The 20,552-nt window shown below is 46.9% G+C and overlaps 1 protein-coding gene across 4 annotated transcripts in view; it reads right to left on the bottom strand.

The window, feature by feature from the left end:
* Window positions 1-3,936: 3,936 nt before the first annotated feature.
* Window positions 3,937-20,552, bottom strand: part of PSKH1 (protein serine kinase H1) — a 57,150-nt gene continuing 40,534 nt past the window's right edge. For all 4 annotated transcript variants that reach the window (XM_030581612.1, XM_030581611.1, XM_030581610.1 and 1 more), the window contains one exon: window positions 3,937-5,817. In XM_030581612.1, the coding sequence (XP_030437472.1) occupies window positions 5,500-5,817 (318 nt within the window). In that variant the 3' untranslated portion in view covers window positions 3,937-5,499. The remainder of the gene's footprint in view (window positions 5,818-20,552) is intronic.

The raw sequence follows: 20,552 nt of genomic DNA, 5'->3' as shown, positions 1-20,552 counted from the left end.
AATGATTAAAGGTCTAGAGAACATGACCTATAAGGAAGGCTGAAAGAATTGGGTTTGTTTAGTTTGGAAAAGAGAAGACTGAGAGGGGCCATGATAGCAGTTTTCAGGTATCTAAAAGGGTGTCATCAGGAGAAGGGAGAAAACTTGTTCACCTTAGCCTCTAATGATAGAACAAGAAGCAATGAGCTTAAACTGCAGCAAGGGAGGTTTAGGTTGGACATTAGGAAAAAGTTCCTAACTGTCAGGGTAGTTAAACACTGGAATAAATTGCCTAGGGAAGTTTGGAATCTCCATCTCTGGAGATATTTAAGAGTAGGTTAGATAAATGTCTATCAGGGATGGTCTAGACAGTATTTGGTCCTGCCATGACGGCAGGGGACTGGACTCGATGACCTCTCGAAGTCCCTTCCAGTCCTAGAGTCTATGAATCTATGAATCTATAATGAACAGCAAAGCTGCCAAAGTGAAGTTTTCAAACAACCCGTTGGCTAAAATTCATTCCCACAAACAGTTTGCTGAGCAGTTACAGAAAGCACATTTGTAAAAAAAATCAACGATTTGGGAATGGAAGGGACAAATTCATCTGATTGTCCATCTGTACGAATAATCCAGCCGCCTCTACTCACAGGGAAGAAGGCACAGTTGGGCAGAAAAACCTTTTCAGGCACAAAATACAAACGCAACATTCACAAGCTAACGTTCTCCTGGCAGAGGTGGAAAGAGGGAGTCAAACGGCTCTCTGCCCTTCTCCCCCTGCATTCGCCTCTCAGATAACCAGCTAGCTACCTTCACTATTTGTGTGACTCCACAATCCTACCACCATCCTATGATAGCAAACACCGGCCCGTACGTGGATAGAGGGAAAGGCTGGGGTGGCTATCAGAGACATCAAGTTGCATAATTGTAATGATTCTGCTCAGATATCTGAGGAGAGCCCAGTGGCAGACAGAAATACTCCAAACTAAAAATTGTATCACAACTTCTGTGCCAATGGTTCAATCACATGTGGCCAAGAATCGTTCTCCTGCCTCACCAGGCTAGCACGCTGCTCTGCTATGGACAACGTCCCATCAGGGGACAGGCCACTGGGCAATATCATCTGGGCAGTTTCGCCAAAGGAATAAAAAAGGAGATGTGCTCACGCTGAAGACAGGAATTATTCAATGGCTCTGACAAGCTCTGTCTGATTTGATGAGGACACCCCCCACACACACCACCTCACCAAGTCCCCTGCATACCAAACACGGAGATGCCTCACTCGTAACTACAGTAACTCCTCATTTAACGTTGTCCCACTTTACGTTGTTTCAATGTTACGTCCCTGCTCAATTAGGGAACATGCTCGTTTAAAGTTGTGCAATGCTCGTGGTTTGGCTGCCTGCTTGTAAGATTCTGTGGAAGAGCAGCAAACTTTACAAGGAAGCATTGCACAAGTCCCGCTTCTCCACCTCCTCCTCCTCCCTCCCAGAAAGTCCTAAGCGTGAAGTGTTGGGAGGAAGGGGCAGGAGCAGGGAAGCGCTGTCTCCCCACTCCTCCCCCTCCCTCCCAGAAAGTCCTAAGCTCCACCAAACAGCTGTTTAGCAGTGCTTAGGATTTTCTGGGAGGGTGGGGGAGGAGTGGAGACCTGGGGCTTCCCTGCTCCTCCTCCTCCCTCCCAGTACTTCACGCTTATGATTTTCTGGGAGAGTCGGGCAGAAGCGAGGAAGCGCTGCATCTCCGCTCCTCCTCCCAGAAAGTCCTAAGCGCCATCATACAGCTGTTTACGAAGTGCGGGGCCCAATTCGAACAGTTTTGATGGGGCCCCGGCAGGGATGACTATAAAAAAAAAAATGTAAAAAACCCACATGGGGCTTGTACTCACCGGGCGGTGCTCCGAGTCTTTGGCGGCACTGCGGCAGCAGATCCTTCACTTGCTCCAGGTCTTCAGTGGCACTGAAGGACCTGCTGCCGAGGTGCCGCCAAAGCTCCAGAGCAAGCGAAGGACCCACCGCCGACGTGCCGCCGAAGACCCGGAGCACTGCCAGGTGAGTAAAAATTAAAAAGGCGCCTCTAGCCAGAGAAGAGATTCTTACTGGGCACGGGGCCCTCTTAGGCGTGAGGCCCAAAATGGGGGAATTGATGGAATTGCCTTATAGCCAGCCTTGGGGAGGGATGTGGCATGCTCCGGAGAGGAGGTGGAGTAGCAGTGGGAAGAGGTGGGCCTGGAGCATTCCCAGCAAAATCCGAGCTTGTTCTCTGGGGAAGCTGCCACTTCTGTTGCAAAGGTGCTTCCTAGTGTCCTTGCCTGTAGCAGGCTGTGCCTGTGTGGGGTAAGCCAGGGGCACGGTACAGTATACAGTGTAATGCCTTTTGTCTGCCCCCCAAAAATTACCTTGGAACCTAACCCCCCCTTTTACATTAAATCTTATGAGACAATTGGATTCACTTAACATTGTTTCACTTAAAGTTGCATTTATTACAACGTAAAGTGAGGAGTTACTGTATAAGGAAACAAAATGAGAAGAGCTCTCTCTCTCTGCAAGATGATATGCTGCGATTTGCCACTAGGTGTCACTCTAACTTCAGTCACATTTCACTCAAATGCGGGGAGAGGGACAATTTTCACTTACTAAGCAGGAGATTTCTCTCTGGGTACAATGTGTCCCACAAAGCTCCCAGACAAGCAAGATGCAGAGCTCACCCAGGACACAGATACACAATCACTGCATTATTTATGAGATTATTCAATACCGGAGCAAGTGCCCCAACCTCACACTAGGCCAAATCTGAAGAATCCTAGTTAAGAGGGAAAAGAGGGAGACAGGTAAAATGCACACAGGGACTCCTAGGCAGATTGTGGGGCAATGGGGGCAGTGTTTAACCTGTGAAATCCACAAATGAGGCATTTCTGAAGGCAGAAACTCCTGCGTCTCAGGTCAGATCGAGAGAGTTGAGATGTCTGTGTGAAATATACAAAGGCAGAGAGTCCAGAGAGCATGCAAGGCAGAATTCCAGCAGAGCAGATCAAGGGCATGTGCACAGCTGCTCAAAAGCACAGCAGACTAACTGGCCTCATTAGCAGAACGATCTGCGACTGCAGCACATTTCCAGAGACAACCCAGCCCATGCAACTTTTGTAACCTGCACTCAGCTAGTCGAATTCCTGACACTAGCCTCTCCTGGGGACTGGGAGGGCAAAGTAAACAAACAAAACAAACAGAAAAAAAGGACAGGAGATTGCCTGAGGTTCCAAGAGGAGCTTGGACTCCCTCTCCTTCCGGGAAATCTCCACCATCCTCTTCTTTGCTTACATATGGCTACTGTCTGGGCATGAGCATGTTAGAACTAAGAGGGGGTGACCCACCCAACTGAAACCAAGAGGTGAAAGGCCAACACAACAATCTGCACTGCTCTTCTTGCATGTGCCCAAGAATACTCGGAGGTTTCCCACAGAAGAGACAAGGTTGCATCGGTGAGAATTGGAGCTCTGCTTACAAGAAGCCCAGAAGAAGTGTGGACACTAATCAAACCAGTGAGAGGTCAGTTGGCCTCAGGATCACAGCCTGCATCACAGAGGCAAGGCCTAGGTCACACCATCATGCATGTCACTCACACACCCGAAAGTCAGACAGACCTTGTTAGCCTCAAGCTGAGTCACCAAGAACTGACTTTGTGCAGAGCTGATACAACCTCTATAAAAGCATTTTGTTTCCCAAAACACATTAGGCCCTACATCTGCCATGAGTGACGTCACACGGGACCTTTCCGGATGACGCATCCCATGATAACTCAATCGCCAAGGAGATAGGCTCTACGGCTGCAGCATTCTGAAGAGTAATGGCTACCAACCCTGAGGGAAGACTCTCCAAGGTGAGACAGATGTTCCCGCAGGTTCTGGCTCAGTCAGGAACTGAGATGGGGAGGGAACACATTGGATTAGACCAGAAGTCAGCATGTGGCAATCTGCAGCTTCATTTATCCTACACAAGGGAGGAGAAAACCGTTGGAAAGGCTTGTGGGTAAGGCACCAATCTGGGACTCTGGAGATCAGTGTTTTAGTGCCTCCTAGCCACAGGGAATGACACATCCTGCACAAGGTCACGGCAGAGATGACTCTGCCTTAAGTCCACGGAGGAAAACAAGGAGCCGAGTGACCCTGATGGAGCACCTGGAGCAGTGATTCCCTAGGCCTGGCATGTGTTACCAGGGCCGATGCTCCAGTAGGAAAGGCTCCCATCCCAGTGTTAACAAGGAGTTTCTGTGGCAACATGACTGCCCCCATCCCACTCCCTTATGCACACCGTAACCTGCCATGAAGCTATCCCAAAGGCAGGCCTGGGGTGCCAAGCAGGCCAGGCGCTGGCAGAATCAGCGTGGGTGGCCGAATGGGAGGCAGTGGGTAATGGCTGGAGCAGTCACAGTTTTGGCCTGGTAACGTGGCACAGTTGGAACCATTCGTCTGTTGGGTCATGGTGCAACACTAGGGTGAAGAATTCAAAAACCTCAAACCCAGCGGCAAGAAGGATCGCCAGCTCACCTCTGAGGACGCCCAGATCAGCGGGGCCCCTGCCAGCACCAACCTCTGCTTCCATTTATCCTCATGCTTTTTGCCTCAAAATATGTTCAAAGTGGCCTCTCCTGACACAGCTGCACCCGCCCTTTGTGCCTGCCCCAGCCGCTCTGCACTGGCTCACAAGCCTTACACTTCCCGAGACAGAGGAGATCTTCCTGAGTGCTAGCGCAGGGGTGGGGGCCAGGGCTAGCCATGGGGTTCGCTTTAGAAAAGATGGTTTTAGGTGTCCTGCAAAATGTTTTGCTCCTGCAGGTTTCGCATCCTCTCCCCTGCCCACAGTTAGGAACCTTCAGTCAGGGCAAAGGGGAACTGCGACTGCAGACCATCTGCGCTCCAGGGCGCCAATACCTCAATCAATCCTTAACCAGCACGAGTAACCTGTGACGCTATCACAGTCACCGGGGCCCTTGGGGGAAACCTCTCTGCTTCATGCTCCTTACTGAAGACTCCTGCCTGGCATTTCCTTCATGCAGCTGAATCACGGCAATCCCAACCCGAGCTGTGAATGTGACTCCCACCGGCATCAATGGAGTCCAATATAAATACTGTCCAAGCATACAGCGGGACTTAACATTCTGGAATCAATAAATAACTAAAGGAAGCCAAACTCCTGGGCTGGGAAGGGGGCTCTTCTCTTCATGTGGCTCCCTAATTTGCTGATTACTTGAGGCCCTGAACTTTGACCTTCACTCTGGACCTGAATGAGCACAAGGAAGGCTTTCACTGCTCCACTTCCTGCATCAGGCTCCGAAACGCAGCCCACCCAAGTGAGGAGTGCCCACTGTTGGGGGCTTGTGAGCAAAGGTTCCATTTTCCACAAGCTTCGTGCACATGGAGGGTCACTCCTGCAGCAGGAGCCTGGGTGTTGCCCGCCGCGTGGGAGCGTTGCACACCTGCAGCACAGGAAGTGCACCTGGAAAGACAGCTGGCAGTTTCCTGTTGAGTTCTCAGCCATTGTATTGCTGCTGGTAACGCAGGTTGAGCTCCCGCAGCTCCCGTTCCCGCACCCGCCGCGACTTATTGGATTTGGTGGAGCGGCTGGAGCGGGTGGACTGGGCCGATTTGGTGCTTTGGCAGCGAGAGGACGCCCTCTTGAGGAGGTTCTGAGAGATGGAGCGATGCAGATTCTTCATGGATGAGGAGGCTGCCATGCTGACTACCCAGGGGTGCTTTAAGGCTTGAAGAGCTGTCATCCTGTCACTGGGATCCACTGTGAGCAGGCGATCAATGAAGTCCTTGGCCAGATTGGACACGCTGGGCCAGGGCTGAAAAATTAAAAGCAAACGATGAGAAAACAATATTCGCCATGACTTTGTTAGACATGCAACACCCCTCTCCGCCCAAAGAGAGCCAGCCATGCCCCGCAGTGCCGGGCACTGATTTATTTCACTTGTAGGCATCCCCAGGGCACTTCCCTTCTCCCACTTCCCCTCACTCATCCATCCTCAAGTCCCAAAGTTATAACTAGTGCGGTGTCAGGCCACAGAGTGTAGGAGGCTTCCATCAGCCCCCACCAAATGACACTGCCAAATGGGCTACTGGGGTCCACTGCAGATCACCACTCCTCCTCCTCCTCCGCTGGACTCTGAGCCCCGAAGACTGAAGCACCTGCCAGATCCTGAACTCTGTTCCCATGCCCTTACCAACACAACGCATACTTGGGCCCATTCTCAGGTGATGTGAATCACTATGACCCCAGTGGAGCTAGGGCAGAGGATGCGACCCTTTAGCAGTGGCAGTGCTCTGGGCTAGGGTCACAATCCTTTCAGTATGTCAGGGGGCACAATTTCTTTACAACTGACAAATGTACAATAGCCATCTGCTCTGATGTGTCACTCTTCCAACAGACTCTCAGAAAAGCCTCCCACCATTCTGCAGAGTTTCCTGAAATTCATCTTCCCCACTTGACACTGCCCACTAATTAAATGTTCCTCAGCAGGGTCAGCTGAATTGTTTGTTGTGAACAACAATAAACAGCCTTTTTCCTGCCCACTGGCAGCCCGTGATTTCTAGAAACTTGTTCATTTTTCAGTTCTGGGGATAAATAATTTATCGGACCAAATTTCAGCCTATGAGCTGTTAATGAATAACCCATGGAAGTATCTGCTTGAGTATTAGTAATGTGGACTTCACCATTTAAACCGTGTGACTAAAGCATGCACAATTATTCCTATCCCCTGATTCCATGGCCTAGCCTTCATACACCACTGTGCTCCCACCTGAAGTTCTTTCAGTTGCTGCACAAAACAGACTGTGCTTGCTGATTAAACCAATATTGGCCACAGGCCGAAAACACGCCTCCAGGAACATAAACAGGTAGCACATGCGATTGGCTGTCAATGCACGTTCCAGGTAACTCACTCTGCTCTTCTCATCAGTCGCGTAACTAAGAAATCTCAGGAGAGACTGACATAAATCAAAACTGAGGGGACATTAATACTGCCTATGTTAGTGCGTGCTCTCTCTCTCACACCCCGCCATGCAATGTAAGGCTGAGGCAGGTTACCCCCAATTTCTTAGGCACCAGTGATGTTATTACTTATTTCCCTAGATGTCACCTTCTAAAATGACAATTTCAAAATTAAAAATATTTGTTCATGTTTTTAAGAATAAACTTTTCTGATCGTACCCAAGACACCCCAATCCCTGTCACACAAATGCCTGTTACTTTGAGTACGTTACTCTGGTTTGAATGTGTGTGAATACCTTTCAGGTCACTCAGAGTGCCTTGTTTATTCAGATGCTGGACAGCTCCAGCAGGGAAATGACTCAGCTCCCTACCCACAGCTTTATTTCTGTGCCAAATGCCACTACGTCCCAGCAACCAGCCCCAAATGCACACTGGGGGCAAGACTGCACCTTTAGGCACAGCCCTGGGGGTGGGGAGGAACACGTAGCCTGCCCTGCTCCAGAAGGATTGTGACTTGGACACACCCTTGCCAAGAGTCACAATCCCTTTCCTGCTCTCCCCTCATGAGGAACATAGCTAGTGAGCAGGAGCTGAGCTCCACATGAAATTCAAAGCCAAGACAAGGCAGGTCTTCAGCTGAGACCTAGTCTTACTCCCCTGCATGCATAAAACAGACAAGACTCCAGGCTATCTGTGATATGAACACATTACTGGGATTGACTATGTCTAGATGACAAAGTATGTCACTAGTTAACTCAACATTAGCTGACAAATCACATACACATTCCAAAGATTGTGTTCTCAGGTCAACAGCTGATGCTGCAAATATGAGGAATTTTTGTAAAAAACCCACATCCACTAAACATTGCAATTTGGAAGGAAAAGTGTGTAACCCAGTAAATAATCCAATACCCCGCCCCCTCCTTCCCAGGAACACATGAAAGTGCTGCCATGCAAGTTTACAGCAGCACAAACACATGCTGCTACTCTTGTTTGTAATGCTTTACACTATGTATTCAGATTTTTGTGTGTGACAAAATATGGTAACAGCACAAAATGGACAATTTTGAAAATTCCTTGTGTGCTGGAAGGTTAAGGGGACAGATGGTGAAGGAGGAAGGAAAAAATCTGAGCAGAAGTCATGGCAGAAATAAGGTGGAGGAGGCAGTGTAGCCGACACATGATATGGGATAAAACTGAGATCTGCCGATTCCATCAACGCGATGGCAGATCTATGAAATCACATGTTGTCTCTCTCTCCCCATCCCAGGGTTTTTTGTTACTTTCATCACTGTAATATTGTAAACAGTATGTGGTGAATAAATACACAGCAGCATTCAAGAAACACCTGGCCAGATCCCTAGCATGTGAGTAACGGAATGCACTAGACAAGGATTCAGATACAGTCATCACAACTAGGCCAATGCACAGACATGTAACTACTTGGTGTTAATACGTCTATTAAACAATAAAGGTAAATGTAAAGTCTGCTAGATGACCAATGTATCTGTCTTCTGCTTCTCGCTCTTTCCTTGTGCAGGAAAGAAGAACCCAGCTATTTTAAAATGTGGAGTCCACTTATTGCACACAGTCTGACAGAATGCTCTTTCTTGGGTAAAATGGTCAGAAAAAGATTTTAAATGTGCTGAAACTCCGTAGGCCTGTTATTTATCTCTGCCAAAAGCAATCCTCTCTCCCTCACATGAAAGATACAAAGCCTTCAGAATATGGCTAACCTAAGTATTAGCTAATCAGAGAAACTAACAGAGATTTATAGAGAGTTTAAGGCCAGAAGGGATCACCAGAGGGCAAAGGATGATACAGCAGGGGGCTAGGCTGGAACTTGGGATACTTGGATTCAATTCCCTGCGTGACCTTGGGAGAGTGCCTAGAATGTCATACAGCCCATCTGCAGCTGCTTTTAGCAAGTATCTCCAACAGTCAGAGACTGGGAGAGCTCTGAGTTACTACACAGAATTATTTCCCTGGTGTCTGGCTGAAGGGTTTCACCCTCATGCTCAGGATATAACTGATCACCATATTTGGGGGCAGGAAGGAATTTTCACCCAGGTCAAACTGGCAGAGACCTTAGGGGTTTTACCCCTTCCTCTGCAGCAGGAGGCATGGGTCACCTGCCGGTTTGAACTAATGTAAATGGTGGATTTGCTGTAACTTGAAGTCCGTAAATCATGATGTGAGGACGTCAGTAACTCAGCCAGCAGTTAGGGGTCTATTACAGGAGTGGGTGGGTGAGATTCTGTGGCCTGCGCTGTGCGGGAGGTCAGACTAGGTGATCATAACGGTCCCTTCTGGCCTTAAAGTCTATGAGTTTATTGGATGTAAAGTCAATTGAACCTCAGGCCTCATCCCTGATTTGGTCTTCGTTTGCTCATCTGAAGCCACCAACTCTGGCTCCTGCCACCAGAAGAGAAGACAAAATTTCATCCTACAACAGGTGCTTCCCCTCCAATCCTGCTTTTCAACCTGACCTGACACGGACCAGGGATTGCCTTGACATGTGCCAGGAGCAGCCATAACTCCAGCCGGTAGCAAACAATAAGAAAGACTTCCTTTTAGCATTAGCTGGGTGGAGGGGGAGGTGACGACCACAAAATACTATCCACATCATAGTCCATAAACCATGACATTTTGGGGGTTTGTCCAGGAGAGAAATGGTTAAATAAAGCCATTTATTGTTCTTGTTCCATTTGGTCCCCAACTTAAGGGCCTCTAGGCACTGTCCAAGCACACAGAAGAGACTCCAACAGCTTGCAGTCTAGCTAGACAAGACAGACAAGGGTGGGAGAGAGAAAGGGTTCTTAGGCCCATTTTACCAATGGGAAATTAAGGCCCTGTCCACACACAGAAGTTGCACCGGTTTACCTACAGGCATGATGCAGACAGCAATAAGGCTACCTAGCAAACCCCCTCCCAAGCCTGGCATAGGGGGTTCCAGCATGCAAAGACTCCAGGCAGTTCTGCAGCCCACAGGGCATTATGAGGATGGAGCCGTAATGTAGGCTCCCAGGAAACTCTCTAGTTCCCAGAGCAGCCCAGGATCAGGAAGGCTAAAAATACAGCTAGTGTTACTTAAAAATGGGGCAAAAATATAAAGGAGAAAAATCTCGGACTCCTGCACTGTGGTGAAAGTGTATGTAACCTCAGAGTCATCTAGGACTAGATTAACAGATGGCTGATTATTTAGATGCTGCCGCCACTGATTCCACAGATCCAATTAAAATTTTCTTGACCGATATCCCGGGAGGATTCCTTCCTTCCAGTTTCCCTTGGAAAAGGGGAGAATTTTTAAGCTTGTGTCATTTCTAAATGTAGGTCCCTGGTGAGATTCCAGCCGAGTTAAAATGGTAACCTTGCTAATGCTGGTTTATCACAAAGAATCTCCTGATGAGTATCTGGTACCTAATTCGGAGATGGGGAAAACCCCAGAGCCTGTGCATATCCAGAAATCCTTTTGTCAGACACAATAGTTCTGTGTAGAATCCAAGCTCAAGTTTTGGGAAATTCAACTGACAAAACCTCGGAACCAAGAGGCTGAAGCTGTGGTTGCTGATGAGCAACGGCTGGAAAGCACTATATTTAAAAAACCCAAAAGAAGGACTCTCATCCAAGAAACCATCTTGACCAGTGGCAGTAGAACAATGTATATAGTGGGGGTACTAAAAGCCATTGAACAAAACCGTAAACCCTGTGTATGATGGAAACCGCTGCAACCCAGGGGGTGCTGCTGCACGCCCAGCACTCCTAGTTCTAGCATCCCTGGTCTTGACTGACTGCTATAAAGACAATTTCTACTGTGAACCAAAGAATATTGTCTTCCTGATAAGAGAAACTTCCTTATATCAGCTGGACTCAAAATACCAAGAGACGATCACAGAAATGGTTGATTCATTTTACATTTAAGATTTACCTAGCATTCACAAAACTGAATCCACACTGAAATAGGAAGACACCTTGCATTTGCTTCTTGATATAGAAGCTCACAAGGTGAAAAGTTTGGAGCAACTGAAAAATGTAGGTCCTCAGGCAAATGACCGAGTCCTTCATTGGGACAGTTATTTTCCACGGGAATCTCGATTTGTTCTCTCTTGAATTCTTATGGATGACCAAATATATCCAGTAAGTTTATATGTTTTCCATTCTCATTCCAAGATGGAGCATTTTTTCCTAGAACCTTTTGCCATAACACAGTTATACTTAAAGACAAACACACCGTGTGCTCCAACTTAGGTCATGCATTGCAAACAACGTTGGGCTGATGCTAGGGACAGACATGCCTGACGCCACTCACTTTACTCAACTTATTATCAAATGTTAATGGACATGGAGATGAAAATATACCTGGTTTGTGGTTGTACCATTTCCCTGCAATGTTGCGGGAAGGGAGAGTTGGTTAGTTTACAAAAAAAATCCCTCTTTATCTCTATCATCATTACCTATTTCAACGTCACTAGCAATTGTGATTCCTTATCATCTATCTTGGGACAGCTCTATTCCCTCTGGTGACTGGAGACCAAAAGTCAAGGAATCATATGACCTCAGTTTTGTTTGTTTCTCCTGGGGAATTTGTTCATATTCATGTACAGTAACTCCTCACTTAAAGTCGTACCGGTTAACGTTGTTTCGTTGCTGATCAGTTAGGGAACATGCTTGTTTAAAGTTGTGCAATGCTCCCTTCTAACGTTGTTTGGCAGCCATCTGCTTTGTCTACTGCTTGCAGGAAGAGCGGCCCGTTGCAGCTAGCTGGTGGGGGCTTGGAACCAGGGTGGACCGGCAGCCCCCCCTCAGCTCCCCGCACCCCTAAGTTTCCTGTGCTGCAGCCGCCCAGCAGGCTAGCAATCAGCAGTTCAGCTGTTCCTCCCCCCACTGCCACGTGCTGCTCCTGCCCTCTGCCTTGGAGCTGCTCCCAGAGACTCCTGCTCGCTGTGCAGGGAGGGTACGAGGGGTGCTAATATCAGGGTGTCCCCCTCTCCCCTGTTCCTGCACCCCGCTTACCCCTTCTCCATATAGAGCAGGGACGAGACACGGAGGGAGGAAAACAGAGCGCTTGGGGCAGCAGCTGCTGTCTCAACTTCCTGATCCACTTAAAAAAACATTGCCCTTAGGAGTGGGTCAGCTTACTTAAAGGGGCAGAGTGCATCTCTCTCTCTCTCCCACACACAAAATGTGTGTCTGTCTCTGTCTGCTGTGCTGTCTCCCCTCCCTCGTGTTTGTGCTGCCTTGTGTGAGAGGCTACATTAACAACAATGTGTTAACCCTTGAAGGTTCAGCCAAGTGCTAGTTCACCATTTAGCAGAAAGGCATTCCCTGGGAAATAGCCCTCCCTCTTCCACCCCCTCAACCAAGCTTCACAGGCATCATAGCTGTGAACAGTACTAAATTGTTTGTTTAAAACATATACTGTGTGTATATCTATATAATATATAGTTTTTTGTCTGGTGAAAATTTCCTGAAACCTAACCCCCCCTATTTATATTAATTCTTATGGGGAAATTGGATTTGCTTAATATTGTTTTGCTTAAAGTCGCATTTTTCAGGAACAGAATGACAATGTTAAGCAAGGAGTTACTGTAAAGCCTTTTGACCTTAGTGAACACTGCCTGTTGCAGATATCATTGACAACAACAGGATTTTCATCCTCTCACTTTTAAATGGAGGCTTACAACCAATAAAGTTAATAACCTCTGAAAATATTGCTTCCATCTTTTAAGCAAGCCGCTATAGTTCATCGCAAATACATCCATCGTGCTAGATCTTCAACAACTGTACCACACTTAAATCTATAAAGTGAGGGAAATCAATCACTAGTTGCTACACTTCACATAAGACTGGTGGGGCTCCGGCTTCCTGTGCATATAAGTTGTTTGCAGTGATGCTTTCTTGAACAGTTTCGTTTTGAGGCTCCTTCCATCCCCATGGCAAAGGCTAACTATTTTCTAAATCCCAATGTATTTTCGCAAGGTGGCCCCAACAGGGCTTCCTGATTGAAAACTTTCTTGTCCGAGCCATTGCAATTCATGTGGACAGGCATTAACTAATTCCTCTTACCACTCAGTACTCCCCTTGTATCTTCCCCGGCATTTTTACCATTTTCACAAACTGTGATGGGGAGTAGATAACAGAAGCCCATAAAGAGACTGTACAGCAGCGAAGAAGCAGGCCCCCAAGACCAGAGTTAAACACACAAGCACCTGGAGCTCACAGGTTGCCTGCCATATTCAAGCTGCCTCTTGCCATCTAAAGGCACATCTCTGGTCACCTGGCAGACAGATTTTCTCTGATCCCCAAGACAAGAGTCCTGGACATTGTAGAAACACAGCCATCCTCCCTCCAGCTGGGAGGCTTTAATGGTAAGCCTTCCACCCAACACCTGTTTGTCACATAGAACATAAGAACGGCCATACTGGGTCAGACCAAAGGCCCATCAAGCCCAATATCCTGTCCTCTGACACTGGCCAACGGCAGGTGCCCCAAAGGGAATGAACAGATGGGTTATCATCAAGTGATCCATCCCCTGTCACCCAATCCCAGCTTCTGGCAAACAGAGGCTTGGGACACCATCCCTGCCCATCCTGGCTAATAGCCATTGATGGACCTAGCCTCCATGCATTTATCTAGAGCCCTTTTGAACCCTGTTACAGAACTGGCCTTCACAACACCCTCTGGCAAGGAGTTCCACAGGCTGACAATGCGTTGTGTGAAAAAATACTTTCTTGTGTTTGTTTTAAACCTGCTCCCTATTAATTTCATCTGACGGCCCCTTGTTCTTATATTATGAGGAGCAAATAACACTTCCTTATTTACTTTCTCTATACCACTCATGATTTTATAGACCTCTATCATATCTCCGCTTAGTTGCCTCTTTTCCAAGCTGAAAAGTCCCAGTCTTATTAATCTCTCCTCATACAGAAGCTGTTCTATAGCCCTAATCATTTTTGTTGCCCTTTTCTGAACCTTTTCCAATTCCAATATGTTCTTTTTTGGATGGGGCGACCACATCAGCACACAGTATTCAAGGTGTGGGTGTACCATGGATTTATATAGAGGCAACATGAAATGTTCTGTCTTATTATTTATCCCTTTCTTGATGATTCCCAACATTCTGTTTGCTTTTTTGGCTGTCGCTGCACATTGAGCGGATGATTTCAGAGAACTATCCACAATGTCTCCAAGATCTCCAGGATAGGTAAATTCAAACACATATATTGAAGATGCATTTGGGCAATAAGGTTGGGGGTTGACATGTAGCAGATGCTTGCATGGATATAAAGCTTCAGGTCATGCATTGAGTGTCATTTCTCATGCAGGACTGTTAACAGTCACATGTCCATGTCACCTGGGTGACCCAAGAGGTGTTCTGTCATTCAGGCAGGTTTAAACCCCAATGAATTATTCAGATTAAGAGGCATTTGCCCAATGCAGAATGGGGGAACTAGGGATGTGTCTCAGAAGAACATATTCTAAAAAACAGGAACAAACATAAATTGGGTCAATTCATGTCATTTTTGAAGATGACATACCTGAACCTGTACCATTTCACTGAAGAACCCTGTAAACAACCTCACTCTTTGAATACGGAACTGGGACTAAAAAGTAGCCAAGCTCACCTGCAACAGAAGAGCTTGTTTCACCAAGCTAGTTAAATTAAACTGAACAAAAACAAACTCCAAACAAAAGCAAATTGGATTTTTTATCCTTCCAATTATTCTACTTCCATCACTAACAGGGAGTATGGAACACTCGCAATTAGAAATCTCTTCTGGTCAGCAAACACAAACCAGTTTATTGATCTGTTTATGCTACTGGAGGTTTTACCTGCTGTACTGTACAGATCTTTGATTTTATTTAATTAAACTCCTTTCTTTAAAAAGAAATAAGAACATATACCGCTGAGGCCACAAGTGACATGAGTTTAGTATCTTCGCAGGTCCTACTCCCTGGAGAAGTTTGTTCACGAAGTTTGTTCATTTCACAGAAGTACCACACCAGTTGGCACGATATCAGTATCTGGTCAAGGGAGACCCTAGTGTTTTGCAGGTCAGGACTGAAGTGCCATGGCAGAATCGTGGGGAAAACTTGCATAACACAATCTCGTCACCATTCTGCCAGTCTCTGGACATTGCTATTAATCCTTCATTTCTGTGATCACTAAATTCAGCCACTAAAATCAAAGAAGTCTCCACGCAGCGGTTCTGGGGGCAATCAGGGGACAGGGAGTGGGGGGGGGAGAGGGAGGGTAGAAGGGGCAGGGGTCCCGGGGGGGCAGCATCAGGGGACAGGGAGCGGGGGGGGGGCTGGATGGGGCAGGAGTCCCCGGGGGGCCATCAGGGGGCAAGAAGCAGGCGGGGGTCAGATAAGGGGCCGGGCCAGGCCATGCCTGGCTGTTTGGTGAGGCACAAAAAGGCCATCCCCTCAGGCCAGAAAGTTTGCCGGCCCCTGGCCTAGGGGATGGTACACAGTGCTAGGAGGTCAGATTTCACCTATTCCACTCACCGCTATTTATATTTGCAGGCATTTCAGAGCCCTTATATGGAAACCATGAATGGCATCAAACCAGCCATATGTTAGCAAATGGAATCTGAAAATGGATCAGATCATGAAAAACTCCTTAACATTTTTCATTTTAAAATGCATTTTAACTCAAATTAACAGAGTTAGATGAAAATCCACAGAAAATTCAATATTTACAATATTATTTATTCAATATTTATATGCTGTAAATTTTGGGAAGCTACACTATATTGTTTAAACAAAACAAAGAAGTTAAATCTGTGCTTTAAGTGAGAAACCAGACCCAACCTTAATATAAAGGCAGGACCATGCCTCTATAGTAATAGTGAAGGCCAGTTAGGGTGGCTATTTTTCTGCTTCAGCCACAGAAAGAGACGGACAAAACATGGCTGTTATGGCTCATTGTGGCTTCTTTTGTCTATTCTTGTGAAAAGATGCCAAGTTTCCTTTGTGTAGCGAATCATGTACGTTTTTGCACAGGCGCGCGCACACACACACACACACACACACACACCAGCTTCCCGTTTTAGATTATAGCAATAAGCCGAGCCAGCATGGGTACTTCTCAGGTGCATTACCTTGTGCTTTCAATCTCCAGAGAGCTCCTCAATAGACACTAATGCACACTCCGGCCTGGCTTATTGCTTTTCCACTGCAGAATGTCAGTCTACATTTCATTCCCTCAAAAAGGCTTTTTAAAACCAGTTCGAGGGTTGAGAAGGGTTTTATTCAATGTGTCCTTCCATTGTGAAAAACAAAAGAGCAGGAGAGAGATGTTAAATCCCTTTTACAATGTTCAGAATAGATTTATCTCATTTTCAGATTCAGAGCATCTTCAGAGTCCATCTCCTCCCACAAACCTAGCTGTAATTATATTGTGTCCCACAGTTCATGGAACACCCCAAACCTGGCCGCATTCGGGGGGATATGCCCCTCCACCTCACCATGCACTTGCATCGCCCCAAATTCAAGCCAATGCTTTATTTCCAACAGTTAATGCCGATCATGCCACTCAAAAAGAAAACGCTCAAGTTTATTTTTTCCCTGGCTTCAACAAACAGCAACTCTCTTTCAATCCAAACTGAAGCCAGAGCTAGCATAAACCTGGTCAGACTTACACGTGTGTAAAATAAAATGCTGATCTGCATTAACACAATCACAGATCACTTTATGTAGGTACTCATTTGCCACTTAGCACCACAATACCAGAGCCCTCCCACAAAATTAAACCTACCTAAGAGAGCTGCTGTGGAAAGCCCTGGTCATGGAGGGAGAGGAGCTCACAAGCACACCCGCTACCCTGATATAACACGAATTTGGATAAAATGAGGTAAAGCAGTGCTCCGGGGCGGTGGGGCTGTGCACTCCAGCGGATCAAAGCAAGTTTGATATAACACAGTTTCACCTATAACACGATAAGATTTTTTGCCTCCCAAGAACAGCATTATATCGAGGTAGAGGTGTCAATCCCCTGGAGGGCTTTAACTAGCCAGCAGGGACCTTGAACATGATTTTATATTCAGAGCAGAGAGCAGTGCACTGGTGTGACGTGTTCGGGGCAACCATGGTGTGATAAGATTGGCTGCTGCATTTTGTGCCATTGGGTGTTGTATTTTGTATCACTCTGTTCAGCTCAGCAGCAAAACAAAGTAGGTCAGTTTCTAATCCATGTTACGCTCACCTACTAGTCTAGCACTAAATTATTGTGGGTGGGCTCCTAACATTACAGGAGAAGCTTTACATCTAGCAACCAAACGATAAGCAACCAAACAGAAAATTTCCATGACAGCTTTTTAAAACATTTCTATTATATCCAGGTTTGGAAAACATTTTTAACTATCGTCAAGTCTGGAGCCTAGATTACTTGATGGTGCCATCCCTTTATTTTTTTAACCCAGATTTAGGATGCCACTAAACTCAAGTTTTACATTCAGTTCCAGCTACCCCCTACCCTTTCAAATAGCAAAGGGGACAGACATGGCTCTTCAAGCAGGAGTGAGGGGAGCTCCATCATACTCTCCCGCTTACTAGTAAAGCAGGCCAACTGCACCTTACAATGCCTGTTTGGATGCTCATTATTTGGATCCTAACCTGTCTCAGGATCAGATCTGGCACTTGGGACAAAGAAATAACCACATAGAAAATGTTATTTCATTTAGTTTGGCATCATACAGGCCAAAGCTACAACATACAAAAAGGGGAGTAAGGAAGTTTCAAACTGCAGTTTGTGCTCTGAAAAGTGACTCTAAAATTGGCCACACCAGGATCCAGAAAGTCCAGACCAAACGTGCTCTAATTACAAATGAGACAAGGACCATCACCCCCCACCAGCCCTGCAAATTCAGCCTGGGGTGTGAAACTCTCACTGGAGACTCTCTCTCATGCCCACATGCTGCCCTCAGGTGCATTTCTGCTACGCTTCTATCTTTCAGAGGATTTCAGAGATATACAGTCAATGTGAGCATTTCAATACATTAAAAATTCTATCAGCACGTACAATCCAGCTCACCATATCTGCACTGACTCACTAACATGAAAAGAGCAGTACAAATATTTACATCCAGCAGACATCTGTCTTGCGAGAGGGGGGCTCTGCAGGTCTACTGGACGTGAATACCCATTTTACAGTTACTTTTCAAAAGAAAACTGCATTTTAATTGTAAAAATTAAAATGTGTTTGGCAGTTGATCTATAGATGACATGGATGGGGCATTTGCAAAATAAACAAATTAAAAATGTTCCCTACTCCACATTCTCTAGTGAGCCTGAACCCTGTAAAATCATTCCAGGGCCGAAGTCACTTTACTAGGCCTCAGATCACTGCACCAAAGAAACAGCAGAAAGAAAATAACTTTTCACATTTGAATTGTTTTAAAAGTTTCATTTTTGCTGCTCTGGTCCTGCTACCCTGCTCTGCCAGTGCATGTCAATCCTGCCCCACAGCACCCCTGCTACTTCAGAGTCCTGCTCTGCCAGTGAATCTCAATCCTGCCCCACAGTACTCCTGCTGCCCTGATCCTGCCACCTTGCTCTGCCAGTGCATGTCAATCCTGCCCCACAGCACCCCCTGCTGCCTCGGTCCTGCCATCCTGTGACAAAACGCTAGTGCTTCAGGCCAATTCATTACCTAGCCCACTGCAGCATGAAAGGAGTGATCAGAACAGGGAACAGTTCAAAAAGCTTGGAAAAAAATGTTTCCAAATGAAAAGATGCAATGTGCTAAACTGTGCCACACAGATTCCCAAGCATTCAATAGTAATTTGATGATGCCGGGAGGAGGGCGAAAGGGAGGACGAAAGAGGGACACACAATAGACCTTTAATAATCCACAGCCCTCTAAGTATGTGCAGCCATCTGGTGTGATGAACTCCTATAATCCAGATTTTTCAAATGAAAACAGTCAGCAGACCCTCCTTGCACAGGCACAGAGAATTCCAGCTAGAATCAAACACCATTGCTCCAGACTCAACAAACCAGCACCCCACCCCTCCTGCAGCACTCTCCTAGCTGGGCTGCAGCCAGTCGGCACTGGGGAAAGGAAACATGTTAACACACACATTTCAGTGAACCTATTTTTTTACTACTGCTTAGAACCCAGTGTGGACAAATAGTTAAAAACATGTGAGCAGGTTGTGGTTAGCCCTAGGGGGCCTCTAGGTTTAAGCACCTCCCTACTCAAGTAACTCCATACCCGGACAAGGTTCAAGGGTAGGAATCCTGGAAACAGCTATACACATTTAATTCCCTAGAGACCGGATGCTGAGAAACAGACGGCTAATGAGCTGGGGAGAGTGTGTAAAGGGCAAGCAAGGGGAGCAGCCAGTGACTTAACAGGGATCCCAGTTCCTGACAACATGTACAGCTACAGCCCTTGCTAGAGCTATGCCCCTCACAACTTTTGGTGTAGTTATCCCACGCAGGTGCAGCAGAGCTGTTGTCCACACCTAGCAGCCAGGAACTGGGACAAACTAGCTATCTACCTCAAGATCACACAGGGAGGCTCCTCACGAGTCCCCACACTACTGCCCTAACCACCAGCCCATCCAGCAAGCACTGGGCCTCTGGGCTGCTCATCCGCCTCGTACTAATTCAAAGGTGAAACGAGGAAGGGATGGACGGTGCGCGGTCTGAGAAGTGAGTCAGCTCCCCTTGCAATGAATCCTGTGGAAGTTAATGAATTCCAGTCAGTCTTATCTAAAAGCTACTCAAACCTCCTCTGGAAGAACTACAGCCTGTCACCCTTCTGTCAGGTAGCTACTCATCTGTGGGGCTAGGCAGTACGGTCTTAGGGGGGCATTCACTGCTGTGAACGATCCTGAGTCTCTGGGAGGAGCTGTACAGAGAGAACTTGGTAGCACCAGCACCAGAGAGAGTGACAAAACTAATGCATTCACTTTACCTAAATCTGAATGCATCGCACGGTCCGACCTTGGGGAGTGCAGAAACACTCCCGCTTCGAGTGCACACAGTAAGGATCTTCCCTCCGCCCCTTGCCAGTCATTGGGACTACTAGCCTGAGTAAATGCTACTGGGTGTAAGTTTGCAGGACCCGATCCAACCAGTCTCTTAACACTGTGCATCTCTCACGCAGCAGCTACCTTAGGGTAGGCAATCCCCCTCTCCAGTGACAGCGTGGCCTAGGCTCCTCGTTACAGCTGTCTGCACTAGGTCAGGACACTGGGGTTCTGTTCCACGCTCTGTCTGGTTTCCCCACTTGTAAAACGAAACAAAAACAAATAGGGGTTCTGCTCAGTTACCACCTGAAATTCTGAGTTGAAAGGTTCTGTAGAAGGAAGGGCCTATTATTTCTTCTTAGTGTGCTTCTTCCATGATCAGTATCTTAACCTTGATTTCCCCCTCCCCACCCATCTCGCACGTCTAAACTTCCTTGATTCCACAACCTGCTCACAGTAGTCACTGCGTCAGTACTTAGGTGATGCCACCCACATGAGCATCACAGCTAGGAAACGGGCCCACCGAGCTCTTTTAGCACCCAGCACTGTAGTCTCTGAGGACTTCCTAGGTAATTAGATCAACACAGTGACGTCCTAATGAACCTCA

The sequence above is a fragment of the Gopherus evgoodei genome, chromosome 12 (assembly GCF_007399415.2).
Source record: "Gopherus evgoodei ecotype Sinaloan lineage chromosome 12, rGopEvg1_v1.p, whole genome shotgun sequence".
NCBI lineage: Eukaryota > Metazoa > Chordata > Testudines > Testudinidae > Gopherus > Gopherus evgoodei.
Note: the sequence above shows the minus strand (reverse complement) of the source record. Positions and strands in the feature narration are given on the sequence as shown.